Source organism: Branchiostoma floridae, chromosome 11, assembly GCF_000003815.2.
Source record: "Branchiostoma floridae strain S238N-H82 chromosome 11, Bfl_VNyyK, whole genome shotgun sequence".
Classification (NCBI taxonomy): Eukaryota; Metazoa; Chordata; class Leptocardii; order Amphioxiformes; family Branchiostomatidae; genus Branchiostoma; species Branchiostoma floridae.
The window spans coordinates 10,181,721-10,199,206 of record NC_049989.1 but is presented as its reverse complement, the minus strand read 5'-3'; the positions used below and the strand labels follow the sequence as shown (position 1 = coordinate 10,199,206).

The 17,486-nt window shown below is 41.5% G+C and overlaps 3 protein-coding genes across 3 annotated transcripts in view; 1 reads left to right on the top strand and 2 right to left on the bottom strand.

The window, feature by feature from the left end:
- LOC118426198 overlaps positions 1–2,413 on the bottom strand; it is a 53,679-nt gene extending 51,266 nt beyond the window's left edge. The window contains exons 1-2 of the mRNA XM_035835461.1: positions 2,232–2,413; positions 9–986 (exon numbers count right to left, since the gene is read on the bottom strand). Of these exons, the coding sequence (XP_035691354.1) occupies positions 9–986; positions 2,232–2,297 (1,044 nt within the window). The 5' untranslated portion in view covers positions 2,298–2,413. The remainder of the gene's footprint in view (positions 1–8; positions 987–2,231) is intronic.
- A 3,456-nt stretch (positions 2,414–5,869) lies between these two features.
- LOC118426307 (vitamin K epoxide reductase complex subunit 1-like protein 1) lies at positions 5,870–8,402 on the top strand. The gene is made up of 3 exons (XM_035835612.1): positions 5,870–6,098; positions 6,500–6,609; positions 7,120–8,402. The coding sequence occupies exons 1-3, from the start codon at positions 5,911–5,913 to the stop codon at positions 7,332–7,334; spliced, it is 513 nt and encodes a 170-aa protein (XP_035691505.1). The 5' UTR covers positions 5,870–5,910; the 3' UTR covers positions 7,335–8,402.
- LOC118426306 (cyclic nucleotide-gated cation channel alpha-3-like) overlaps positions 8,376–17,486 on the bottom strand; it is a 17,819-nt gene continuing 8,708 nt past the window's right edge. Inside the window, exons 3-13 of the mRNA XM_035835610.1 lie at positions 16,155–16,216; positions 15,705–15,793; positions 14,978–15,080; positions 14,326–14,480; positions 13,667–13,753; positions 12,687–12,783; positions 12,160–12,278; positions 11,366–11,779; positions 10,677–10,752; positions 10,105–10,254; positions 8,376–9,373 (exon numbers count right to left, since the gene is read on the bottom strand). Of these exons, the coding sequence (XP_035691503.1) occupies positions 9,164–9,373; positions 10,105–10,254; positions 10,677–10,752; positions 11,366–11,779; positions 12,160–12,278; positions 12,687–12,783; positions 13,667–13,753; positions 14,326–14,480; positions 14,978–15,080; positions 15,705–15,793; positions 16,155–16,216 (1,562 nt within the window). The 3' untranslated portion in view covers positions 8,376–9,163. The remainder of the gene's footprint in view (positions 9,374–10,104; positions 10,255–10,676; positions 10,753–11,365; positions 11,780–12,159; positions 12,279–12,686; positions 12,784–13,666; positions 13,754–14,325; positions 14,481–14,977; positions 15,081–15,704; positions 15,794–16,154; positions 16,217–17,486) is intronic.

Here is a 17,486-nt window from a genome sequence, read left to right as displayed (position 1 = left end):
GATCTAACTACAGGTCCCCCCCTGGGCTGGGAAGGTCCCTTCCCCACACTACCCCCCTCTACCTTCCCTGGGGCCGCCCTAGCTACAGGTACCCCCCTTGGCTGGGAAGGACCCTTCCCCACACTACCCACCTCTACCTTCCCTGGGGCCAGTCTAGCTACAGGTCCCCCCCTTGGCTGGGAAGGTCCCTTCCTCACACTACCCCCCTCTACCTTCCCTGGGGCCGCCCTAGCTACCGGTCCCCCCCTTGGCTGGGAAGGACCCTTCCCCACACTACCCCCCTCTACCTTCCCTGGGGCCGGCCTAGCTACAGGTCCCCCCTGTCGGACTACCCTAGCCCACTCCACCTGTCCCTGGTACTCCCCTGACTTCGGCTCCTCTCCTGGATGCTCCTTGTCCTTCTTCCCACTTCCTCCATCCGTCCCCAACCCAGGCCACTCCTCACCCATCAACGTAAAGCGATGCTGACAGCTGCGACGGTGCAGCTGCAGGTAGTGGCTCAAAGAAAAAGAAAGATACTTGGCATAGCTGATGTTCCCCGCTCTACTCAAATGCAAACCATCAACAGAAAACATGGCCCGGCGAGCCCGGCTACCATTGTCAAGGAAAAACACACCCTGGCGAGAACATAGGCGAAGCAACTGAGAGTTTAACTCAGACCGCTTCCTGTCATAGACCTCAGAGTCAAACCTAGGCAGGATGCTAGAGATGACAACAGAGGCTGACGGGAAGCGAGACTTGGTAACAGAAATAAGGTAACTGAAATCATCAAGAGTCCGGCTGAGTGGACGGTGCATGGGAAGACAGTTAGTCCCCGCATGCAAGAACACCAGGTCAGGCTCAACAAAAGGGTGACGAGAGATGTCAGAAGTCAAATCATATACGGAAGCTCCAGGGTGCGCATTAAGGGAAAACAAAATGTCAGAAGAGAAGGTGGCATGATTGGAGACATACTTACAGATTGAGTCAGTGAAGGCAAGGATGATCTGAAACAAGAAAAAATATGTCCTTGTTTTTATAATTCAATTTAATGATTCATGAAGTAATGTCGCTAATTAACGATGTATTAAATGACAGTAGTTTAACGTGACAAAGCCATACATGTACTATAATAGTAATCTCCAAGCAGCCTTCCTCCGTGGCATATGACAGTAACAAAAGCTGAGGAGGAAGTTTAGCCGGCAGAGGAGTATAATTGGTCACACAAATTATTTAATGCTATCTTATCTATTCAACAATAATTCATTTCATCAAATTATTTAAATCTACTATTATTATCCATCTCCTAAGTCTGTATAATATTTCGCCAATGTATTCCTTAAAGCAGTACAAAAATATGGTGGACATTGCTAAATAAATGTGATGATTACTGATTACTGAGAAAGATTTAATGTAGGTAGTATTGTTGCACATTTGATTATGATGAATAATATTTACCCCATATCACAATCTATCACGACTGCTGCAAACATTGCTACAACACGGTGTAATCATGACCCTCCATTCATAATTTGTTGCAAACCTGGCAGCCATGAACCTGCGTTGTTATGCAAGTTTGTTTGTTTGCCTTCAAAAGTTTACCTAACAACATCGGACACGTGACTATATTGGCGGGAAAATCTGGTCCTTGTATCACACTAAAACGTAAAAGATAGATTTTTCACAGCGAAATTCTCCGCTGGCCAGTTTTACTTTTCTCACGGCGCCAAATAAATTCTCCAAATAAACACTGAATAAAAAAAATCTGTCACGTATGTCGACATTTTACACCGTACCATGCAGGTTTTGGCGGTAACTGTTGACTGTTTACAAGAAATACCGACAATAAAGCACCGTGAGATGATCTGTCACACGTAACAGGGCCAGCCCAGCAAATACCTCCATTTTTTTCGCACTACGAACGTCAACGTATTGGCGAAAAATCGCCAAAAAACTGACCCAGGCAGATCTGAAATTACATATCTACCCAGATTTCAAACCAACAGGATTTTCACATGGGATATAGACGAAGGTTAAACACGTCTTACACGCCAACAATCGATTGACATTCTGAGACCGACATGCGGATGCCCCCAATCTGAAAATCGCCGAAATTTCAACTCTTTACGGCGCTGCCATTTTGCTAATTTGACTGTGTTCCGAGCTTGATCATGAAACAAATTAAAATCGTTGTAAAACCCCACAAAAATGGATTAAATAGAGAGCAGATAGCAAACACGACTGGTACTCACCGCCATGATGACCAAGAGACCGGAAATGGTGATGCAATCAGCTGTCATAGTCGGATGATATTTCATCCGGCTGGTGGCGCGAAAAACTGCGCCCGTAGCAACGGCGTTACCATGCACGGCGGAAGGATACGTAAGAAAACAAATAGCGTTCTAAAGGCATTCTATTTTAGACGTGGCTTGGCGGCTGCTTTCATCACTTGAATTCCATTCTAAAACACAAAGAAAAGACAGAAAGTGATTTGAGTACTAAAAATTACTTCGTGACTTTTCGACAAGGCTCGAAAGCGAATGAAGGTTCACCTGAAGTAACCGCTAAGCGAACCCTTCGGTAACCAAAAAGCGACCTCATACGATCGAACTTCCAGAATCTAAAACAAAATGTGCGTTACTTTCATCACTTAAATTTCTAAATAAAACACGTGGCGAGAAGGCAGAAAGTGATTTAAGTACTAAAAATTACTTCGTGACTTTTCTACAAGGCTCGAAAGCGAATGAAGGTTCACCTGGAGTAACCGCTAAGCGAACCCTTCGGTAACCGAAAAGCGACCCCATACGATCGAACTTCCAGAATTTTAAACAAAGTGTGCGTTACTTTCATCACATGAATTCCAGAGCAAAACACGCAACGAAAAGACCGAAAGTGATTTAAGTACTAAAAATTACTTCGTGACTTTTCTACAAGGCTCGAAAGCGAATGAAGGTTCACCCGGAGTAAGCGCTTAGCGAACCCTTCGGTAACCGAAAAGCGACCCCATTCGATCGAACGTACGGAATCTGAAACAAAGTGTGAGTTACTTTCATCACTTGAATTCCATAGTAAAACACGCAAAGAAAAGACAAAAAGTGATTTGAGTACTAAAAATTACTTCGTGACTTTTCTACAAGCATCGAACGTGAATGAAGGTTCACCTGGAGTAACCGCTAAGCGAACCCTTCGGTAACCGCAAAGCGACCCCATAAGATCGAACTTCTAGAGTCTTGAACAAAGTGTGCGTTACTTTCATCACTTTCATTCCATAGTAAAACCCGCAAAGAAAAGAGAAGAAGTGACTTGAGTACTAAAAATTACTTCGTGAATTTTCTACAAGGCTCGAAAGCGACTAAAGGTTCACCCGGAGTAACCGCTAAGCGAACCCTTCGGTAACCAAAAAGCGACCCCATACGATTGAACTTCTAGAGTCTTAAACAAAGTGTGCGTTACTTTCATCACTTGAATTTCAAAATAAAACACGTGGCGAGAAGGCAGAAAATTATTTGAGTGCTTAATTACTTCGTGACTTTTCTGCAAGGCTCGAAAGCGAATGAAGGTTCAAGTGAGGTAACCGCTAAGCGAAGCCTTCGGTAACCACAAAGCGACCCCATACGATCAAACTGCAGGAAGCTTAAACAAAGTGTGCGTTACTTTCATTACTTGAAAGCCATAGTTAATCCCGCAACGAAAAGACGGAAACTGATTTGAGTGCTAAAAATTACTTCGTGACTTTTCTACAAGGCTCGAAAGCGATTTAAGGTTCACCTGGAGTAACCGCTAAGCGAACCCTTCGGTAACCGCAAAGCGACCCCATACGATCGAACTTCCAGAATCATAAGCAGTGTGCGTTACTTTCATCACTTGAATTCCATAGTAAAACACGCAAAGAAAAGACAGAAAGTGATTTGAGTACTAAAAATTACTTCGTGACTTTTCTACAAGGCTCGAAAGCGATTGAAGGTTCACCTGGAGTAACCGCTAAGCGAACCCTTCGGTAACCGCAAAACGACCCCATACGATCGAGCTTCCAGAATCTTAAACAAAGTGTGCGTTACTTTCTTCACATAAATTCCAGAGTAAAACACGCAACGAAAAGACAGAAAGTGATTTGAGCACTAAGAATTACTTCGTGATTTTTCTACAAGGTTTGAAAGCGAATGAAGGTTCACCTGGAGTAACCGCTAAGCGAACCCTTCGGTAACCGACAAACGGCCCCATACGATTGAAGTTCCAGAATCCGAAACAAAGTGTGCGTTACTTTCATCACTCAAATTCCAGAGAGAAACACGCATCAAAAAGACAAAAAGGGATTGGAGTACTAAAAATTACTTCGTGACTTTTGTACAAGGCTCGAAAGCGAATGAAGGTTCACCTGGAGTAACCGCTAGGCGAACCCTTCGGTAACCGAAAAGAGACCCCATAAAGTCGAACTTCCAAAATCTTAGACAAAGTGTGCGTTACTTTCATCACTTGAATCCCAGAGTAAAACACGCAACGAAGAGACAGAAAGTGATTTGAGTACTAAAAATTTCTCCGTGACTTTTCTACAAGGCTCGAAAGCGAATGAAGGTTGACCTACGGTTACCGCAAAGCGAACCCTTTGGTACCCGAAAAGCGACTCCATACGATCGAACTTCCAGAATCTTAAACAAAGTGTGCGTTACTTTCATCACTTGAATTCCATAGCGCAATTTGCAACGAAGAGACAGAAAGTTATTTGAGTGCTAAAAATTACTTCGTGACTTTTCTACAAGGCTCGAAAGCGAACGAAGGTTCACCTGGAGTAACCGCTAAGCGAACCCTTTGGTAACCGAAAAGCAACCCATACGATCGAAGTTCCAGAATCTTAAACAAAGTGTGCGTTACTTTCATCACTTGAATTCCAGAGTAAAACACGCAAGAAAAAGACAAAAAGTGATTTGAGTACTAAAAAATTACTTCGTGACTTTTCTACAAGGCTCGAAAGCGAATGAAGTTTCACCTGGAGTAACCGCTAAGCAAACCCTTCGGTGACCGAAAAGCGATCCCATACGATCGAACTTCCAGAATCCTAAACAAAGTGTGCGTTACTTTTATCACTTGAATTCCAGATAAATACACGCAACCAAAGAACAGAAAGTGATTTGAGTACTAAAAATTACTTCGTGACTTTTGTACAAGGCTCGAAAGCGAATGAAGGTTCACCTGGAGTAACCGCTAAGCGAACCCTTCGGTAACCGAAAAGCGACCCCTTACGATCGAATTTCCAGAATTTTAAACAAAGAGTGCGTTAATTTAAACAAATGGCAAGAGCAGAAACTAAACTTTGAGAAAATGAGAAAAACACATGTTCCTGTTCACATTTTAAATAGTGACTAATCCAAGGAGAAGTAGTGGTGAATTTGTTAAAATCATTGCCCGTTAACGTTACATATGGATAGATATACTAAAACAACAGTGCAGCCTGTCTTACCTTCATATAAAACTGGCTGAATTAAGTTAGTTTTAGTCTTTAAATAGTAATACAACATATAACATACAAAAGTAGTCAAGTACCTGTAAATTCTCCTAACGAAAATAGCTTGCAGATCTAAATTTACTGATGACATAATGAAGATGATCGTCAAAACTTCAAAACGGCCGACTGGTTGGATACTGCTTTGACCTCTTTGATAAATCTTTGTTGTTCAACATCTTCAATCGATCAAATATCGAGGGAGGTTGAAATTATTGATACATCCCTAACTTTCCATGTCTTTGACACACCGTAATGTTTTGTCACAAAGTAAAGTGCAGTTATACAAGGAAAACGTAATCATTCATATTCCCCAACATCTGCTTGAAGATTTAAAAAAAAGGTTTGTGATTGAGCCCCCTTTTGTAAGAATGGAATAACCCAAGTTTTCAACCCAACCAATCAGATCTCACCACGACCAATAAAGGGACAACATGGCGGCAGGAAGAAGTTTTCGGCTCCCGATTTGGGAGATTTTGTCCCGGTGTATGCTGTGTACGGCCGGTTTGGTGTTATCTGGATACGCCTTCTACGTGGAGACATCTAAGGAAGCGGACCACTCGTACACAGCTATGTGTGACGTCAGCGAATCCGTCAGCTGTTCCAAAGTGTTCACGTCTCGGTGAGTGTGATGGGGGAGGGGGGCGTGGAAAAGGCACACGTTTTTGTTTGTTTTACGAACTCACGTCCTTGGTTTTGCTACATGACAAACTTTGATTCTGTCTATTTGTGCACATATTCAAGGGTCATGGGTTCCAATACCAACCTATAGTTGAGTGTCGGTGGCCCTATTTTGCATGCTGCTATTATACCCCCAGTAATATTAAGCATGAGGTAACTCCAACTTATGCGACAGAATAATCAGCACGTTGATTGTGGTCGCTTCAACAGAAAGAGGAATATGTTATTCAGCCAGTACTTTTTCTCACCAACTATTAATACATAGCTTATTGTTGTTATAAATCCTTCCACATTTCAAGCACGCAAGGAAAACCTAATCGTATGGACATATTTTTTGTGCAGGTTTGGCCGTGGATTTGGACTAGTAGAGCCGATCCTGGGAGCGGACAGTCCCCTGAACCTGCCCAACAGTATATTTGGTCTGGCCTTCTACATCATGCAGCTTTGTCTGGGTGAGTCCAAGTTATCAAACTATTAGATATCAACAAGCGTTCATTGTAATATCATAACTAGCATGTGCCGCATGCCTGCAAAGCTGGTGTGTTATGTCGAAGGACGGTGAGTGAGTGAGTGAGTGAGTGACAGTGATTGATTGATTGAGTGAGTGAGTGAGTGATTGATTGATTGATTAATTGAGCGAGTGAGTGAATGATTGAGTGAATTATTAAGTGAAAGAGTAAAAAAATGTGTGAGTGCATTATTAAAGAATTAGTGAGTGACAAAGTTAAGTGAGAGTGAGTGAGTGAGAGTAAATGATTGAATGAAAGTGAATAAGTGAGTACTAATAAGTGATGAGTTAGTGCACGAAAGAATGGGTAAGTGACACTGTCACACTGACACTGACAGTGAATCAGTGAGTAACATCATAACCATATGTTAGGTCATGAACCTTATCACTTCTCCAGTGTTTGCAAGTTTACAAATAAAACCTACCATCTTATCCCCCCCCCCCCACCTTCCAGGTGTTGTCCCAGGTATGTCCGTCTCCATCGTCCTCCTGGCGACTTCAGTCCTGTCGTGTCTCGGTTGTGTCTACCTGGCCTACATCCTATACTTTATCCTACAGGACGCCTGTATTGTCTGTATCAGCACCTATGTTGTCAATACCTTCATGCTTATTGTCAATATCAAAAGGGTATTGTTACAGAGGAAGGCAATATTGAAGAAACAACAGTAATTAAGTTGTCACATCTGTATGATCTGTAATTGTATAAGCTATGATAAATTCATATTTTAGGCTTGAATTATGTATCATAATCATAATGTAGGCATCTTCAGTAGTAGCAAAAAAGGCTAGTTAATAATTGATGATTATATTAATTTGTTCCTTACTTTGCTTTGGCTACTGTATGCATCTTCAGTTATAGAATAAGGCTAGGTAAAAATTGCTGTTGATTTGTTCCTTACTTTGTTTTGGCTACGTCACTTGTGCAATGGTGTTTATTGATGTTTAAACAATACTTCATATGTTACAGTCTATTTTATCCATAGATTGTAAAAAAAAGTTGCGATCTTCCAGTTTGTAAAGGAGCTTTGGAAACATTCAGGAAAAATATATTAGATAGAATTTATGCCCTTATTTACCAAAAGAATGATATTTCATAAATGGATTTATACATGATTCATATACTTTTCTGTGAATGGACCAATTGCAGATATGAAGCTCATACTGGTGCTATTTCATGGATACTATAGTTACAGTCTAGATTGATTATCATCTACTCACTTACCCATTACTTAATATATGTTGCGATATGATATGATATGATATGATATGAAGGATTAGCCATGCTTTAAAGGCAACCATGAGCTATTGCTAGTATACAAGTTTCCATACCTTCAGTAATAAAATGGAGATAAGTACACTGTTGGTTATCCCCCACTTGATTGGATTGTAATTTGTATAGAAAATACTACCAGAGCTTTGACTACTTACTGCAGTGTTATGAGTATGCTGGTGACCTTCAGGAAGTTGACCTGTTCCCTAGTAGATATAGTGTTATAAACACAGCAGAGGGATGCTTTCCAATATCGCTATCCCCTATATAAAAGTGTTTCCTTTGTTATTAATTTCATATACATTTTGATAGGATCATTCATTTGTGTGTGTAAGTTCCAAGCGTCAAGTCTGTGTATGTAAAAGAGCCCACTTATTGAGAAGACTGACAGTTCCTCACCTTATGTTTTGTAAGTTGAGTAATGAAATCATTGATGCATTGATTAAATAAATATCTTTATTACCTCATTGCCAACATTTAGCAGTGCATTTATTTACACAATATCACAATAGATAAGCTTGCGCATAGATAAATAAACATCATGAAATCTGATTTCATCAGTTGGTTCTGATACAACTGTGACCGAGTTAGTGGTCATTCGAACCAACCCCTACAGGTAGTGTATTATACACTATAGGAATCAGTCACTAAATTGTGAATAAAAATTTAAAATGAGGAAAAAATTGTGTAAACTGAAAACTAACCATTGCTTGAGACACAGAGTGGTACAGAAAAGACACTGAAGTGGTTACACTTCTTTGCAACAATAGCTTTTTATATGCGCACATGACAACATATTTGTAGTCCTGAACAATTAAACATTGAGGAATAAGACTCATATACTCCATCGGTATGAAATATTTTGTGGATTGTTTTTTTTGGTCATGATCATATGAAATAACAACTTTTTAATTAGTAGTGAAAATGATCATAGATGGTGAACATAAAGGTAGCAATTCTTTAACGTTGTAGTTTATGATATGAATGTTACGACTAAAAAAAAAAAGCATTATGAGGTAGCAAGAAACAAAAAGTTTAACCACATAATGAAAGAGTTTGGCTTGGTGGTGATTGAAATATCCTTGTATTGGGAAACAATCTAATTCTTAAGTAAACCAACGTAAGTTAGTTGTCACATTAAAGATTTCGAACTTCTCACACAATGACTTTGCAAACGACCCAAAATTGCGTCATAAACACGTGACCGCAACCACCCAATCACAACAAATCACACTTTTGATGTGTTGGACGCCCGCGTCTTTGCACTGTTTCTAGAGGCTTGCTGAACCTTCGCAGAAGGTGTTCTTGCACGTGCTGAGGCCGGCTGTACTAAGGTGTTGATCTTTGTGGGCGTGGTTTGGTTCGTCGGTGTTCCGGGGTGGGAGGGCGTAGGGGACACACTTTCCAGTCTGAGAGCTGATTTATCTTTTAGCTGTTCCTGTAAAGAAAAGGAAGGCCAGATGAACATTTTACCATCAACAGAATAATGGGTTACAGTGGTTTGTTGTTTCAATTTTTCTTCAAATAACATTTACCAACGACTTGATATACATGTTTCGTAGATCTTTGATATTTTTATATTCTGGATCATATAAAATCGTTACATATTTTGAACATTAAACTTTATCAATGTTGACAACAGCACGCTTTTTGGACTCATACACCTTTCTCACGCGGCGGCCATGATAGATCGAAGACGAGGTCAATGAGGCAAACAGACAAAACTTATTTCTAAAATCAGGTCCCATTTAGTTTTCCCCCAAATCAGTCACAATTTTTCATGATATAAGATAAAATAATAAATATTAAGAGTAGTGCTATGCACCAAAAGATGTAGAAATTTAGAGCAGTGTAGACTGATCCCATAGTCCCTTAAGAGATGCAAAATAAAAACATAATAATGCAAATTTTTGACGGATTGGCAGCCACTCACTCATTGGTCGCTTTTCTAATTGGCAGGCTATCATTGGTTGAACTGTTAATTATGATGGACAGTCTTTTGTTTGCCGCATTGAACTCGTTTTAGATCTATCATGGCCGCCGCGTGAGAAAGGTGTATTCAAAGTGGCGTAGGCATTGAAGAGATAGGTTCAGCACCAAGGACAGTCCCCAAGCTCCCAACTTTACAGTGAAAGAACATAGTACAGTATCCATTGGCGCTTTCTATACCTGTAGTCCTCTTATTCTTTCCTCTAGTCTTGCAATCTCTACATCTTGTTGACTTTTAATGTCTTTAAGTTGTTCGATTGTTTTCGTCTTCTCTGTGGTTTCGTCCTTCAGTTCTGCGACTCTCTGCTTCCACTCTGAGATGGTTTCTTCCTGTAATAACGGAACATCGGTTTACTGCAATGTATCTGTGTTAGTTTGTCTATCTATCATCTAGGATACAGATTGGTACTTCTCTCATCCAAATTAAGCTCAGTTCCAAGGGAGGCTATAACAGGTTAACATAATACAAACTTAGGAGGTACATATTTGTATATATCACAGGTGTGATAAAATTTCAGTTGTACATGTACAAACAATTTATACAGTGGAAATTAACAATAATAATGGCATAAATGTAAAAGATCATGATAGCACAGCACTTTCTAGAATATGGTGAGAGGGAATTGGCAGGGAGAACATTGCAGTAAGTTAGTAAATTGTTAGTTATTATCGCATTATTAGTTTTTGTCTATGTACAGGGATGAGTCAGAATTTGGAATTAATGCAATGTGTCTACTATGTTTATAACTCACTGTCATCTGTTGGAAATATCTGTCCGCTGACGTCATCATGGCCGGCCATTGTTCTCCTCCTCCGATGGAAGATTTTCTGCATCAAGAAGATGAAATACAAAAGTTCTGAAAACACTACGGAATTTCTCCGACTTCCTCCGATGGAAGATTTTCTGCATCAAGAAGATGAAATACAAAAGTTCTGAAAACACTACGGAATTTTCTTGTAACTATATTGTTGTCTGTCATTCTTCAAACCACACAACACCGTTTAAATGTCAGGTTGAAACAATGCACACACGTTTGGCCAAAAGATTGAATATCTACTGGCTTGAATTGAAAGTTCATAATCTATGTTGGTACAAGTCATTCTGGATAAAATTGAACTAAACAGTTCCTAAACCGGGACAAAGGGCGCCATAATATTCCTGCAACTTATGACCCACTGCTCTCCGAGTCACGTGTGCTATCTATATAACGTGACGTCATAGAAGCAATGGATTGCCCATTCCTTGACGGACTGGCAAGGATCTGTTTTAAATTTGGATATTCATTTTTTGGGGAAATTACATTTCAACTTTATCATTATTATTCAGAATTTGCTCACATGGCTCGACAACTCCCCTTTTACCTCTTACATGGTGAAAGTACTTCATTAAGTACAACCAAGGAGCTTTTATCTGATAAAAGCTCCTTGGTACAACACGTACCTGCTCAAATAGTCTTCCGAGGGTTCTCTCAACGTAAGGCTAGGCGTGGTCCTAGAAAAAGAGGGTCTCTTCTGTAAAGTCGCCCTGTGTTTTTGCAACCCGGCATCCGAGGGGCGAGAGGGACCCATCCTACTCCTCACCAACCCTCCGTTACGCAGCATATCATCCCGCAGTGTCTTCAACATCCGGTCGTCAACAATCTCGCCCAAGTCTTGAGATTTTGTACTGCCTTTTCTCGGATAGTCGCTAGGTGGCGTTAGTGGCGCGGGTGATCCATTTCTTGCCTCGGGTAGGCGTTGTTGATCGAGGGCGAGGGCGCTGGAGGGGCGTCGCGACCGGGAACGGGGGATGTGTCTCGGGGTGTCCGTCGTGGTGGCTTCGCTCCTGAGATCCTGCGAAGACTTTGCCTTGCAACTTAAGGAAAACAAACAATCTTTTAGTGACATTTAAGAACAGTTTCAAACTTCAACGCTAGCGGAAAGAAGTACAAGTATTTTGAGAAGAGAATTGATAAACCAATATACATGTAATATATAAACCATGATAATATAATAGCCAAGAGTAACATACATGCATTTTGACATAAAAACACATAGTGCAGTAGCTCTCCAAGTTATCAGTATTCTATCATTTTATTCTGTGTTATTTTATCATTCTATCACTCACTATTCCATCGTTCTCCAAGCATCTCGAGACCTGCACAACGTGATTTCCTTGCCTTAACTTGCAATGTTTTATCAATCCGCAAGATGGCGTTGTTGCACTAGTAAGTTGACAAACCACATGCGCGTTACCTTGACATCAGCGATTCTTTCCTACTCGCCACCTTCTTGACCAGTTCGTCGTCCTCGCGTTTTTCCCTGTCCGCCACGGCTACTCTGAGGCGCCGGCGTCCGTACTCCGTTAGGATGCGCTGTAAAAAGGACCAGATAGAAGCTTATAGATCTGATTTAGCTGGTACTAACATTCCATGTAATGACCGTGGCTTCGATTGAAAAAGTAACGCCGTAAGTCTACATTATGTTCCGTCAGACAGAAGATTTCAAATGTTCATATGAGCGGTATCACTAACCCTAATTTAGTAGGTTATTTGATGCGCTGCAATGTTAACAGCGCGGCCACATTCGTCATAGAGCGTGAAATTTTGTGTCATAGAATGTTTATGCAGGCTGTGACAGCCCACAATGATCAAGGACAACATTTTCTGTAACAAAATAGCTTATTTTGTACGGCATTCGCACAAGTATATCCCAGGAATGCTCTCAGCTTGCGATCCTACAATATACGCCATAACGACAAATGTAGCTATATAGGGCGTTACCTTCGCTTCTGGAAAATCCTCCATGGCGGCTAACACGTCTTCTTTGTACAACGCGAACAGTTCCGAGTAACCCACAGACCTGACGTCCGCTGTGCGCCTGTGGTTGAAGAATATCAGAGTAATTTTGTTGGTTTTTGTGTGTTTGATTACAAGAAACAGCATTTGAAAGTGAGGGAGTGTTTGGTGCATGAAAAAAACGGAGGTTTTTGTAATGATATGCTGATATTCAGCACCAAGGATAGGTACGTTTAAAAGTTTGTGGAAAGCGCTCAGCATTAGGGACACGTGTGTTTGATAGTGTTTGGATAGTGTTCAGCACCAAGGACAGACATGTTTGCAGGTGTGTGGTTGGTGTTCAGCATCAATGACAGGTGTGTTTGCATGTGTGTGGGTGGTGTTCAGCACCAAGGACAGGTATATTTGCTTGAGTGTGAATGGTGTCTAGCACCAAGGACAGGTATGTTTGCTTGTGTGTGGATGGTGTCTAGCACCAAGGACAGGTATGTTTAACTGTGTGGATGGTGTCTAGCACCAAGGACAGGTATGTTTGTTTGTGTGGATAGTATTCAGCACTAGGGACAGGTGTGTTTTACCTGTGGGGATAGGTTATCAAGGACAGGTATGTTTAACTGTGTGAATGGTGTCTAGCACCAAGGACAGGTATGTTTGTTTGTGTGAATAGTAGTCAGCACTAGGGACAGGTGTGTTTTACCTGTGGGGATAGGTTATCAAGGACAGGTATGTTAAACTGTGTGGATGGTGTCTAGCACCAAGGACAGGTATGTTTGTTTGTGTGGATGGTATTCAGCACTAGGGACAGGTGTGTTTTACTTGTGCGGATAGGTTATCAACATGTGTGTGAACACTTTCACCGAAAACATATTTTAGTATACATTCATTTACAGCAACCCAAAAAGTTGCCACAAACGTTAATCATCTGGCTTTGAATGGTAGGAAAATGATGAAAAAAGGTAACATACTTGTTGACACCTCCGTCCAAGTTAAGGATGCCGATCTCTCCAAAGAAATCTCCGGCCTTCAGCTGGGTGATGACTCGCCCTGTTTCACTGTAAGGTGGGGGTGGAAACGATTACTAGTTTGCGTCATGTCTTAGTTGGGGTCATGGCAATCTGGTAGTCATGACAACATGGAAGTCATGCCAACATGGTCGTCATGGAAACGTGGTCTTCATGCCAACAAAGTACATGTAAGTTCAAAAAAGCTAGTTGGTAGAATTGTCCCTGATGACTGACCTTGAGTCAGAAATATACTGGATAACTGACTTAAAGTCAGAAATGTCAAGGTAACTGACCTTGGGTCACAAATATCCCGGATGACTGTCCCAGAGTCAGAAATAACCCGGATGACTGATCTAGAGTCAGAAATATCCTGGATAACTAACCCAAAGTCGGAAATTAAGATAAGACTGAACTTGACTAAGAAATCCCGGATGACTGACCTAGAGTCAGAAATAACTCGGATGACTGATCTAGACTCAGAATATCCCGGATGACTGACCTAGAGTCAGAAATAACCCGCACGACTGACCTAGAGTCAGAAATAACCCGGATGACTGACCTAGAGTCAGAAATGTCCCGGATGACTGACCTACAGTTGACGAGTATCCCGGATGACTGACCTGATGATGTCCAGGATCCCGTGGTTGATGATGAACATTTCCCGCGCCACCTCTCCTCGCCGACAGATCAGATCGCCAGGTGTGAAGATGAAGGCTTTCATCTTCAGGACCAGGTCGTACAGGAACTCCGGTTGTACCTGTTGGAATATCGTCACCTGGAGGACAGGTGTAAAACAGGAAAAACAAAGTTCAATGCCCCCGTGAATATTTTTGAACGAAGGTTTCGGTTAGCATTGTTCACGTCCTGCTACTCTACGGTGAACGTGACTATTTTCCAGGAAACATGTAAATTTTTAAACATACGCAAACAAACGGACAGACCAAAGCCCCCCCCCCCCCCCCGTGATTAGTAATAATAAACTCTTCCATTTATCCAACGACTTTTCTGATACTTTTTGTCGCTTCTGCAAGTCCTACCTTTGTAATGACATAATTTTTTCCACTCACTTCCTGCCTCTCTACTGACAGTGCATTCAAACAGCAACGGGCACACAAGAGTACAAGCAACCAGACACATCGAAACAAAACATTCCAAAACATAACAACATGGAAGCAAAAAAAATAATAAACGATGTAGAGGAAGGTATAGATTGGAGGCAATGAATAACAAATTTCTTGAAGACTTTGCAGAAGGTCTGGTTGAAGTTCGCACCTTCTTGAGAGTCTGTAGGTTGACCTGCAGCGCCAGCTCGATCTTTATCCTGTCCGGTAGCAGCCCGAGGGAGTTGATGTCTCCCCCTCCTCTCATCAGGCCTCTGGAAAACAAAAACAAATACACCGTGATAGACGGTTCCTAGTTTTGTTGGACACGTGTATTATGGGATATAGAAGAATCTTTTTACACAACCAGCAGGTACTTATATTGCTTGCTTTTCGATGTCTCTCAGACACCTTCGTCAGAGCTTGTAACTGGAGTTCTGCTTCTCATTGCTATATGTAGCCGATGTAGGTGGCGCTTTTGCGGCGGGAAAACAATCCCAAACGTGGCTAAGCTGTATCCCCCCCTCGTCCCGGTTCATCACTGGGGTTGACTTTCTTATACGTGTATTATAATTTCTTAAGCAGTTGACTAGCCATTGATAGCAACAATGTTTTTTATAAAGGCAAATCATCAGGATAAATTCATTTTTGAGTTTGTGAATATGTATTTTTACAAATTTAACAATAGTCTCTTTCTTATTATGATAGACCTTTTATTCTGAAACCACAATTATATCTCCAACCGCATGGACTGATCCATAACACAGTTGCGATCACGGCTACCTAATGGACAATATGCCATGTAGAAGCACTGTTTATTCTTTGTGAATACAAATACGCAAGGAGGGTACTTTTCAATTGCTTATCTACTAAGAGAACCTGACTACACCGAACCTTACCTGCTCCAGGAGTAACCGTACCACCGCTGAACCCGCCTCTGCATCTCCTCGGGAATGTTGTTACTCTTCATGTAGGTTTTAGCACTGTCCTGGGATAGGGATAACAGATGACAATGATCGTGTACACCATGTACAAAAAACAAATAAAGAAAATTGATAAACAAACAAAAAACACAAAGGTCGTGTGCTTGAAAATGGATTCGGAAGAGGAAAGTGAAATGAAAAGGAAAAAGCTTGCAGTGGAGATTTTCAATTAAAACATACAATCTTCACATCCTGCCAGTCCCCGGTTACAACTCATCCCGAGAACAAACTTGGACCCGAGCCAATGGGAAGAAACATACCAGTAAACACACTCCAATACAACCTAACAGAAGACAGAAAACACTGCCTCCGATCCGTTTTCATAGAGTTTATACGACGAACTTTTTTATTTCACCGCGTACTTACCAACATTCTCTCAAACTGCAGTCTGTCTGCATTCCTGTTGGCGATGACGTTGCCCACCTGGCCTGTGAAAGACAAGGGTCAAGTTAACGTTTGAATAGATCACTTATGGGCATATTCTTCACTATTCACCATGTTTCACGGTAGTGGGTGGTGAGGAACGTTGAGTCTAAAACAGGAAAAACAAACATTTTAACACAATGGGCACAAATGTAGGCCGACAGGACATTGTCAGTGATGACAAATCTTTTGTGGCGCCGAGAAGGCTTCTTCTCTTTGAATTGGGGCATAAAAGAATCGTCACTGACTGTCCAAACAAAGGTCCAGGTGTTTCTTTGCCAGAGTGCAGAGTTATTCTGTCAAGTTAGCTCAGATGGCTTGGTGGGTTCGTAGCTACCTTTGGTCACGACCGTAAACTAACCGGGATAGCGCCAAGACTTTTTGCTATGACTTAGACTGCACCTACGTCGCACCGTAGGACATGTACATCTTCTGCTCCTAGCTCTTTTTTGGGGGGACCGGCCGGGCACAGGGTTAAATTCAAGTCAGACTTAAAATGAATTCGGGGCCCGGTAACAAATGACCTACCCGAGGGGAATACCGAGGGGTCCCCCCGGTATCCGGTAGTCTACCGGGACAAATTTGTGGCTTCGGGGTTCGGTCGGGGCTACATCCCTGATGGGCACCGGAGTAAAATTGGGACCTAAGCCTATATGGGATACACTGTGGTGTAACATCCTGTACTAGTTAAAATAAAAACTTAAAGAAAACAAAAGTAGCTTTGTGCTTTTGGGAAAAGCACAAAAGTGAATTACTAAAATAGAGTCAGCTTTTTTTGCCAATGCATTACGTATTGGTAAAAATTACGCTGACTCCATGAAACCTGCAATGACAACCCTCTAGGAAAAGCACTGACTCAAGAACAAAACATTCCCCAAACAGATAAATCCTTGTTATTGTAAAACGAGTCCACAGCTTTGTTGTCTATCTTCGTCGTTTATCTCCACAGTGTTTATTTACTAAATACACCAAAATCGTCAACAGAGACATTATTTTGCAAACGGTTTACATAGAGCGTGAAAAGAACGATAAAGAATTGAAAAACACTCGGGCGAACCAAATGACAGTCGAATTATGAAATTGCAATAATTTGTTGATCCATGAAACCGTACTACATTAGGCGAAAATCGATCGGACGACGAGTCTGCTAGGTCTAAACTGCCAGAAGAGATTACCCAGACCGGAAGCGGAAATCACTGGCGTCAAAACCCAACAGAAAAATAGATACACCGGGGCTTCCCCCCTATAGGTGACATCGGGCACACTCCGGTTCCT

Coding starts and splice junctions, on each gene's coding strand:
- LOC118426307 (XM_035835612.1), top strand. CDS start 5,911: ATGGCGGCAGGAAGAAGTTTTCGGCTCCCGATTTGGGAGATTTTGTCC. Junction 6,099..6,499: donor TCCAAAGTGTTCACGTCTCG/GTGAGTGTGATG, acceptor TTTTTTGTGCAG/GTTTGGCCGTGGATTTGGAC. Junction 6,610..7,119: donor CATCATGCAGCTTTGTCTGG/GTGAGTCCAAGT, acceptor CCCACCTTCCAG/GTGTTGTCCCAGGTATGTCC.